This window comes from Patella vulgata, chromosome 2, assembly GCF_932274485.2.
Source record: "Patella vulgata chromosome 2, xgPatVulg1.2, whole genome shotgun sequence".
In the NCBI taxonomy this organism is placed as follows: Eukaryota; Metazoa; Mollusca; class Gastropoda; family Patellidae; genus Patella; species Patella vulgata.
Genome location: NC_065880.2, coordinates 67,111,429 through 67,122,720, shown reverse-complemented (window position 1 = coordinate 67,122,720; position 11,292 = coordinate 67,111,429). Strand labels below are relative to the sequence as shown.

The window sequence follows — 11,292 nt, the reverse complement described above, 5'->3', positions numbered from 1 at the left end:
ACTGGAGTTTTAAACCGTTTATAAGTAGGAATTGGGTGCAGAAAATAAAAAAAAGTATTTGTGATACGTTTCGGTAATCAATACCTTCTACAGTGATTAAATCCCACATCCCCACTCAGTCATAAACTTGCATGTTGTAGAGTCTGTTGAGTGATTTTTTTACCAAGCCCATCCTGCTGTAAACCTATAGGTCAACGCTGCGAGAATATGCATTCACTTGATACACTCACTCCGTTCGTTTGACACCACGCTCTCTATTCGGGTAAGCTGGGGATTTGGCGACGAACAGTATCTGGTCAGCTCTATTTATCTCGACGACCAGTGTCTGAAATGCTGCATTTTCGGCAGTCTATGTCACAAAATATCGTGGCGAAAATATTCATTCACTTTGAGTCACTCACTCCGCCCGTTTGACTAGTGATTTGGCGACAGGCGGTATCTGGTAAGCTCTATTTATCTCGACGATCAATGCCTGAAATACTGCCAGACTGCATTTCCGACAGTCAATATTTCGGGGGCTTCGTTGAGGTTCGCAAGTCCGTTCATTTGACACTTTCCTCGCTGGGGTCGGATAGACTAGTGATCAGGCGACAGACTGCATCTGATCAGCTCTATTTATCTCTACAATCGGTGCCTGAATACTGTCAGACAGCATTTCCCCAATACCCCCACAAGGACTCGCTACTTTGGCGCTCACAAGGGGACTTCGTTGAGGTTCGCAAGTCCGTTCGTTTGACATTTTGTTCTCTTTTTGGCGGATAAACTAGTGATCAGGCGACGGACGGTATCTGGTCAGATCTATTTATCTAGACGATCGGTGCCTGACTGAATACTGTCAGACAACATTTCCCGCAGTCTATTTTTCAAAATTTTCTGTGGAAGGTCTCCCATTTGGCGCTCGTGAACGGGCTTTGTCGCGGTTCGCAAGTCCGTTAGTTTGACACTTTACCTCAACGATCAGTGCATGAAATACTGCCAGGCTGCATTTCCGGCAGCCCGTTTTTCAAAATTGTTTGGAGACCTCCTGACCCCTAGTTGAAGCTCGTGCCTTTGCCCCCTTAACCTTGGACTTTGCCCCAGCTTTGCCCCTCCAACCACCGACGGCTGGCGCCGCCACTGATTGGGTGAGAAAATGCTGTCAGATTGACATGAATAAGATTACTTTAGTAAAAGTCTATGCAATCTTAACAAAGTGCCAAACGCAGTTAAGATGACCATTAATCACACTTAAAATACACACCAGTGCCTGGATATAGCTTTGGTAGTTTTATATTTCGTATTCTGTAACATAACAACCATGTTAACAGTGCTATTATCTAACCAGAAAAGATCTAACACATACATACATATACATACATACATACATACATACATACATACATACATACATACTACAGTTATATTGCAATAAATTGTCCTATTTGATGAAATTAAATATTGAAATTACCAAATTGTGTGATCTAAGCTAAAACATTTAATTTAAACATACATTATGCTAAATCTGCCTATTGCAGGTCTTTCTTTAGGCCTGAAATATTTTCTAAATTATTAAATTAGACATTAACTTATCCAGGCCATAATTAACTCTTGGTGGCATCGGATTTCTCCGATATTAAATAGATTAGAACAGTTCAGCCATATTTTGATTTAAGCTAAGAATGGAGGAGAGAGACATAGCTTCGAACAACCAGTACAGTGGTTGAAATTATTGCACACGTCTTGTCAAACCTTCAAGGCTAATATCTTTGCTCACAATAGAGTAATTTGAATGAAATTTTCACATTATTCATTTTACATTATCTATTTTTGAACTATTATAGCATGAATGGCTAGCTTCTTATTTAAATCTAACATAATGTATCTTTAAGTAAAGAAAAATGGGAGATCGAGAATAGTTTAATGTAAAGCAGATAGATTGGAAATTGGAAAAACATACCTGTGAATATTCTTACATACTTATACAATTCTGTGTGGTTGTAAGATTACAGCATACATTAAAGTAAATCGCACCTCATAATTAATAATAATCATCTGATCAATATGAATCATGATTTAAAACGCAACTAATATAGCTTAACATTTTGCAAACACTTTAGATCTATACTAGGTACCTGATTTAACATATTTGGTGAAAGTGCCATCCCTGTTGTCCACCAAGTTAAATCACTCTCCCTCAATTAAAATCAATATTATCCTGTTCCAAAGCATCAACCAATCGAATTGAGTATCTCTACTTAGTCTTAGCAGAAAATGTTAATCAATGAACTCTGTCAAAGTATTTACCTAATAAACACATACACTAAGTTTAAAATTATACAACAATAAGAAGCAGGATTATTGTGTCCTCAATAGTGTGACAGATAGATGGACAGACAGGGACAGTTTATGGACTATAGGCAAAGTCAAATACTGTGACTAACCCTTGATGGAAACAAATGGTTTAATTACACCTGGTATGTTAATATATATTTTTAATATGATAATACAACTAACAATACATTTGAATATGTTTTCATTTTAATTCAAAAACGTTGAATGAACAGAACACTGTCTTGAATTAATTCAATACAAATAAAATAACATCAAATCTGCTGCCATGTAAAACAAGTAATCCGGTAATGACTTATTTTCCCTTCTCTTTAAAATAATCAGCTGAAAATATAAAAAACAAGCCAACAGTGAGGCTGATGTCCCCCACCGAAATGCTAAAATAAACAGATGACACATTAATTAATCAAACTGATTAGCAACTATACACTAAGTTTCATCACTCTCTATCAGATAGAATCAAAGTTATCTGGTCCCAAAGCAGGGACCAATGAAATTGTTTAGCTCAGCTTAGCTTTAGCTCGAACTGTTAATCATTGAACTCAGTCAAGACATGATCACCTAATGAACATCTAAATCAAGTTAAAACATTCTACTTCAATTAAAAGCAGAGTTGTTATGTCTTGACCAATCAATTATATTGCTTATTGCTCCTTAGCCTAAGCAGAAAATTCTCACCATCGAACTTAGTCAAGGTAATGATATAATGAATCTATATTCAGAGTTTCATCGCTCTCACTTCTTTATAATCAAAGTTATTGTGCCCCAAAGCATCAACCAATCAGATTGCTTATCTCTGCAGACAATGTTCATCACCGAACTTCATTAAGGCATTGACCTAATAAACACCTACACTAAGTTTGAACATTCTAGCACAATTAGAATGAGAGTTATTGTGTTTCAAAGTCTCGGCCAATCAAATTGCTTATCGCTCTGTTTACCCCGAGTAGAATATGCTCATTATCGAACTTAGTCAAAGTATTGATGTAATGAAACTATACACCAAGTTTCATCACTCTCACTTAATTAGAACTAAAGTTATCGTGTCCCAAAGCATCAACCAATCAAATTGCTTATCTCTGCTTACCCTAAGCAGAAAATGCTCATCTTCGAACTCCATCAAGGCATTGACCTAATACACACCTACACCAAGTTTGAACATTCTAGCTTAATTAGAAAGAGAGTTATTGTGTCCCAAAATGTCGGACGGACGGACGGACCGACAGACAGACAGACAGACAGACAGACAGACAGACAGACAGACAGGCGGTTCGGCGGACAGATGGACGAACTCATTTTAATAGTAACCCGTTTACTTCGAAAGGCGGGGGACAAAAAATTAATTTTTAATGTGTACTTAAGTCCTGTATCTAATAGTTCAAACCCAATTTCATTTCACAAGCACAAGGTGTTAACATGTGGTCGTCAAGGCAGATATGGCCACCTTTTGGGAAATGGCAGTCAATGAAACAAGGGATAGTTTGCATAATGAAAGCAACTATTTTGACCCTCCAACTTATTGATGAGAGAGAGAGAGAGAGAAATGGGGTTTAACGTCCACTCGACACAACTAGGTCATTTCGGGACTAACATATGGTTTAATTTTATTTCAATAATTCGCTTGCGCATAGGGGTCTTTAGCAGTGGGAGGAAACCGGAACTTATTGATGAGGCAGCCTCTTATCCACTGAGCTACCGTGGTTCCTCCTAGCTAGCTATTCACAGACTATTTTTAATGAATTTACATCATGAAACTTAATCTGGTTTAAATGTGAATTACTCAATGTTCTCATGGATACAATGTGACATAGAACTGTTCAATTAAAGCCATAAGTGAAAGCGAAATATCAAAATCGATCAGTCATTAATTTTGCACTGCCATAATTTTACTATCAAGACTATCAAACAGCTTTGCAAGTTTGAAAACAATCCGTATAATGGAATAAGGTAATTTTTTCTAGATTATATCTGTTATTTGTTTTCATATTTTACTTTGATGATATCTTTACATCAGATTTTTAATTTGCTGTCAAAAATATTAACAAAAAGTGGATGCCAGGCAAGATACACCCACATTTGGCAAGCTAAATAAAAAATGCAATGATTCGTACAATCAGGGGCCATGATCCAGGAACTTATGGTCTGAAATGTGTGAATATTGAAAGGGCTGAGATCTTTGGGATGTAAAGATATATTTTAAGTTGCATCAAAATCAAACAAAAATTGTGACCTCTAGGGGGTCCACAACCTTCGTATTACATACATTTACACAATTTGCGGACAAGGAGCGGACATTTTGTCGGGCAGTATCGGTTCCATTTTCCAAAAATTCAAACTCAACCTTTATTATGGTGCAACAGTGATATATATGCCAATATCGAAAGGAACCAGAGATCTTTTGGAGATAAACTTATATTTCGAGTTTTGTCAATATTGCATAAACACTGTGATGTGTAGAGTATCCACAAACAAATTGTGGACGGACAGGCGGATATCCAGGTGGATAGGGCAACGACAATATACGTCCAGATGAAAATAACCTTATTATGTAAATTTATGTTTTATTAAATGTCTTATAGATTTAACCTATTAAGATATGACATCTGTGTAACCTCCTTATGCCTACAATTTTTAATTTTGTTTCAATTTAATTATGAGGCGCCCAATATTTTGGAATCCCAGACAAAATAAATATGCCACTTAGAGGATGCATACCTAATTTCTCCACAGCTTCAACACAAACACTAGGATACATACTCTCTGTATAAGTAGCTACCAAGAGCAATGTTGCTGTCCTTACTAATATTAATCCTTTATCATTCTGTAAAGAAAATGGAAATAACATTTGAGAACAATCACTACTATCAGATTATATATAAATATAGATAGGAGAGAGAGAAAAGGTTTAGCCATGTTATTTCAGAATAACCATTGTATAATTGTTTTATTTCAATAATTTGTGTTCAAGCACAATGTTAGGCTTGCAGGTCTACTACTTGTTTAGTACATATGTGATTCAGCCAAATGAATTTCTGTTGGTTTTATTTGCATTAAAAGCCAAACTGAATGGACAAATAGGGCTGTCTGTCAAAATATTCATAAGATAGCCACTCAAAGCATGAAAATACGCTAACACAGCAGCTATGTCTCTCAAAATCAATAACCACATAGACAGCAGCTTATACGAAAGAAAAACTTGAATGTTAACCAAATTTAATAAGGCTGTCAAGAAAACAGATATCTATCGTGCTCACAAGCTTGAAAAAAAAACCAGTTAAAAATTGTAGCCTCTATCACGTTCATAAGGTTATTGGGAAAGCGGAGGAGGTAGGTGGGGGGTGTAAGATAAGATTTTATTTTAATATTACATTCACCAAAGACAGCATGAGCTAATAAATATATATCATACAATACTTACACATTTACCATAAATAGAATTTTTGTCTGCTCTTACACATTTATACTGTCTGTCATCAAAATAGATCCCTTCTTCTCGTGTTTGTGGTGGATTTCTAAATAAATCTAACAACAGTTGAACTTGATCTTGATATAACTGTAAATAACAAGGAATTTAACAAGAAGCTTGCTTAAAAAGGTGTTTAATGTATGACAGACTATGATTTGTTTGGCTATATTAAGGCAGGTCCCAAAATGTGTGGGTTTATAATCCTTTAGTGGTTGTGCTTGTGTATAATAAACCAGTGATTATTGTCCCATATAACTGTGTCAGATGTGTGGGTTCCAGTGGAAAGAAGAAACTAATAAATTAGACAGCTAAATCATCTTCGGGTTTGATTTTACTAACCCTTAAGTTTGTCCTTTTAATGTAACATCCGTAATGGGTGTTTTTTGGTATGTAAAACATATCACAGATAAGAACAGGTAAAATATGTTATGATCAGTATAATATTATTGATCATGGAAACATATCCTTAAAATAAAATATTTCACAGAGTAAATAAGAAAAAATAACAAATCATCTCTCAATGTAAGTAACCATGAAATAACTCATTTGCATTTCTATAGGCCATCCAAGGATGATCTGTCTTAATTAGTTTTCACCTTAGGTCAGAAGACCATGCTAAGAAAACAACGTCTTAACACACAGTATATTCCCGTGTGTATCTGGCTCCAGTCACTATCGACAATTCAAATGAGTCCAGATTTCAGGCAAATGACCCACTCAGAAATGGCCAAGACTTGTCTACCCTGTCTAAAACATGTATAATATACTTAAAACAAGTCACCACTTCTTACTATACTTACTATTAGAATAATCCATTTTTTACAATTATTATAGACAAAAGTAATTGACAACTAATAATGTCCCATTTTGTGATTTTTGGAATATTATTCAATTATGTAGTAGACTCTCATGTCTCAAAATTATACTTTTCAACACAAAACCACTTACATGTAACCCCACGGAACAGGCCCTGACTGACAAATCTTTGCGTCTGATGATAGCACATTGTTGTACATTATCTGTTGATATTAATGCATCATGTAACAGACTCTGTAGCTGATTCATATTTATGAAGCCCTGAAAATATAAGTAAGGCTACTGTGATTTTAAAGTCAATAGAAAAATAAAAGTGTAACTTGCGCATGGATGAAAAAAGGAAATTATATATACTATTCAAAAAAAGTAGGGGATATTTGATTTTTAAGTGTTATTAAAGTCACCTAATGAAGCTGACGAAGAAACAAATGACAAAATGAAATGAAGTTCACATTCATCGATTTATTCCAAATGATCGTTAGACTAAGTAAGGCACAGACTGACCATTATAAGGGTAAAATGATACCCGGGGTCAAACAGCAAAGTTACCACAGCATCACAACCAAGTCAGTAACGGGTAAATCCTCCTCTGTTTGCCAAACAAGCATTGATCCGACGTGGCATACTCCTAATGAGACGTCTAAGGTCATTTTGGTCCAGATTGTCCCATTCCTGTTGCAACGCAGCAGCAAGTTCTTGGACATTGGCAGGACGTTGTTGACGTTGACGTAACCTCTGTCCAAGCATGTCCCAGACATGCTCGATGGGGGAGAGGTCGGGACTCAGTGCTGGCCAAGGTAATGTGGTGATGTTCTGTTGCTGGAGGTCACCTGTAACGATCCTGGCCCTGTGACATCTTGCGTTGTCATCCTGGAAGATGAAACGGCGGCCATGACGTCGTGCGAACGGCACAACATGGACTGCCAAGATGTTGTCCCGGTAGTACTGGCCTGTAAAGTAACACGTCCTGCAACAACATGTAAAGCCGTTCTTCCAGCAACAGTGATGCCTCCCCACACCATAACAGAACCACCCCCAAATCGATCATGTCTGATGACGTTAACGTCTTGGAAGCGCTCGTTTCGACGACGCCACACCCTCCTACGTCTGTCCAAAAAATCAACAGTGAACCTTGACTCATCTGAAAACATCACATTGCTCCAGCGTCGATTATCCCAGTGTTAACGATCCCTACACCAACGACGTCTTGCCTGAATGTGATGATCTCTCAAACAAGGGATCACGCGAGGACGTCGGGCGCGAAGGTGACCCCTATGCAGTCGATTCCGAATCGTCTGGCCACTCACTCTCACACCAGTGTCTGTTTGAAGACGAGCGCTGATCTGATTTGCTGTGATGACACGATTTCTCAAGGCCAAGGTACGGATAAATCGATCCTGGGCTTGAGTTGTCGCCCTTGGTCGACCTGAGCGTGGTCTGTCCTGTACAGATTGTGTATCACGGTATCTGGACCATAGCCTGCTTATGACAGACTGAGAAACATTCATCGTCCGCGCCACAACCGCCTGTGTTGTGTCGATCTGTAGCATGCCAAGGGCACGTAACCTTTCATTTTGGGTAAGCCGACGCATATCAAAATTTGTTTTCTGGTCACTAAAACAATTAAACTGATGTTTCCACCCTGGAATTCAATGCCACAATGACTGTAACATTCAAAGTCAGAGTCGTGCAAATCTTGGGTTGGACCCCCATGATGATCCCAAGCATCACCTGCATTCCATGCGGTAGCTATTGGTGCGTTTGGGCGTCACATGTAACTGGAAATGTTTCTTCTGTTAGGTTCTGTAGTGACTTTTTTCGTAGTCATTTGCATATTTTAGTATTATGCCCCCAAAATCAAATATCCCCTACTTTTTTTGAATAGTATATGTTGAAAACTAATGGAAAAATTATAAGCAATCTGATTAGAATACAGATCTATATTTCATTTTGTCTTTTTATACTTTTGATGGCCTCTACTACATAAAAATCTGACCATTTGCAGTGGGAGGTCACTTCAGGGGGTCATACAAGTGGCTTTTGACCCTTACCTATGATGTCAGACATTTGATTAACCAATCAGCATTGATGTTTCTTGTGAATACCCACAGTTCCGTTATTGGCTAATCCCTCACTTCAACCAGAACGCAGGTTATATAACTATAACAACTCTTCCTGATCCTAGTGTAGTGTTTAGGCAAGTAAAACGGAAATAGGATCTGCGTTTTAATCAGACTGGATTATAATTAGTTTTATGGAACCACCGACAGAATGACACCATATTTATTAATATCAGAGTAATATAGAGCTTAAGACCATACAAAATCATCCCAGAAACAAGGCTAAATATAGAGGTTAAGATAAATCACAATCATGAGTCCTTCCATTTAAAAAAATTTTGGTTTAAAGGAGCTAAATCGCTAATATTTGAGACCTAGAAATTGACCCAAATGGGTCGCAACGCATATAATAATGTAATCTGATTGTATATAAACTGATTTACATTCAATTGTTTCCGTTTTGACTCTAATTTCAAATCAGTTATCTCCAGCAAAATACGGCATGAGTCTCAACCGAATCGCTATTTCTAGCGTCTGGTTATTCCAGTCTATTGTGCATGCTCTCAAGGCGTCACTGTTTGAATTAGTTGTGAAATATGTCTAGCCTCGTTCTTTCTGGTCACTTGTTACACATGACGCTGAAACGCACTATGGTACACGATGGTAAAATGTTTATTTTATCTTAAATATTGGGTATATCAGAAGCCTATCTTTTCCCGGTAAGATCACAACATCAATGTTGATTTGAATTGAGAAATAATTTGTGTTTTTAACGTGTAAGACTTTGGATGATATTGAGTTAGAGATTTAGCTACTTTAAATATTCTTCAAACCGATCAATTCTTTCTAGTAATAGTCATTTTAGGTTAAAACATGAATGCCTTTTGAACCAATAAATGACATGGGGCTTAAAGTTCTACATTTCTGCACAGACTGGACTAATGATGGCAAACACAGTGTGCTATGAGAAACCTTGCCAGAAAATCCTTTCCTAGGCCAACACCACGAGCGAACGTTAGTGAGCTGTCTTATTCACTGAGCCACTGCGGCTTCCAACCAAAAAAAGTAAAAGCCTACATTTTTGCCCCCATAACCGTATTTCACATACCAAAAACTTGTATCATGTGTGTACAAAAGTAATAAAATATCTGAGTGATAATTAGTATTATTACTAGGCCTACTATAAGTTAAAATATAGTACTCAGTCAAATAGTAGGGTCTATACTACAAATATTAATCATCAAAGATGAAAACCATGTCGACATGATATTAAATCATATCCTACAAAACTACCATAAGCACATTAATAGTAACAGACTTCACCAAAACACCCCACAATCATAAATTAATTAGGCCCATTATGATTGCAAACGTATTACCGGTATTTTTTATTTATTTTTGCCAAAAACGAAAAAGCAGTCACCCTATCTATCCTGTTGACCTAGTCTATGACAGCCATTACCGAATCCGTGACTGTATGTAAGCCTATATGATGAAGGCTACGCCGCTACATAATGTAACATATTACTCGAAATACCTAAACTTACGTTAATACACCATTAGGCCTACACTTTCTTATTATAATTTTACAAAATTCATAGACTTGTTTCTAACGTAAACAAAGCCAGATAACTCTAATAAATTATAAGGATTCGGACTAGTAATTTTCCAAACGGATCAGCAGTAAATATTAGCTTGGTCGTACTATCACCGTGAGGGATGACACTGTGCACATTTGTCCTGCAGATATGACGTCATATTATATATATATATATATATATATATAGAGATTGTGCGTTAGGGTAAGGGTTAGGCTTGGTCCAGGGTTAGGGTTAGCGATAGGGTTGGGATTAGGGCTAGCTCTGTTTACATTTCGTGACCTTAGACCAAACTTGAAGTTGACCTTTTAGGCCATGTCGAAATAGATCCAACCCGCCGTAGCTAGTTACTTGCATACCGGTAGGCTACATTATAGCCTATATTTATAAATAATTACATTACGCCATTTACGGTACTTATTTATCGATTTATCTCCCCTGGACCTGGTTCAACTATCCGGGAAAAGTGGGAGTCATGCTATTTTGTATATTGTCATATTTTATTATTATTATTTGACTTACATTTGGGTTTTCTCGCTTTGATCTGTACCATGTTCCCCTTTGGCCATCAAGAATGATTGGATAATGAAGTTTATTATTATACAGAGGTCAGATGCATTTATCTCCCTTTTACTCTAGGGGCCTAATTAGGAGCCGACGTTTATCTTTATCGGTCTGAATTTAAGCTTTAGTGCATAGGGCCATAGGCCTACTTATATTTATCCTCCCTTGTTACAAGTACAATTAGCATAATTACTACTAGTAGAGTAGTACTTTGCATTGTCTATAGGCCTATTACTAGTAGTAGTATTACCGGTATTCATATATTTTATTATTTGGCTATTTCCTCTCTTTGAATAATATATTATCATTATTAATAATTATTATATTTTTATGTCCCCTGTCGGACCCTCGGTAAAAGGTCAATCAATGGTCAGACTAAATAAAAATATCATCGTTCAGTTTAAAAACCAAAGTGAAACAAGGTACCGGACTGGGCATTTAATTTATTTGAATTTCGCTG

General features: G+C 36.9%; 1 protein-coding gene across 1 annotated transcript; it reads right to left on the bottom strand.

Annotated features, from left to right (window-relative positions):
- Window positions 1-2,422: 2,422 nt before the first annotated feature.
- Window positions 2,423-10,365, bottom strand: LOC126811250 (profilin-4). The gene is made up of 5 exons (XM_050536830.2): window positions 10,218-10,365; window positions 6,743-6,871; window positions 5,747-5,881; window positions 5,044-5,149; window positions 2,423-2,652 (listed from the first exon to the last, which is right to left on the bottom strand). The coding sequence occupies exons 2-5, from the start codon at window positions 6,857-6,859 to the stop codon at window positions 2,624-2,626; spliced, it is 387 nt and encodes a 128-aa protein (XP_050392787.1). The 5' UTR covers window positions 6,860-6,871; window positions 10,218-10,365; the 3' UTR covers window positions 2,423-2,623.
- Window positions 10,366-11,292: the final 927 nt, after the last annotated feature.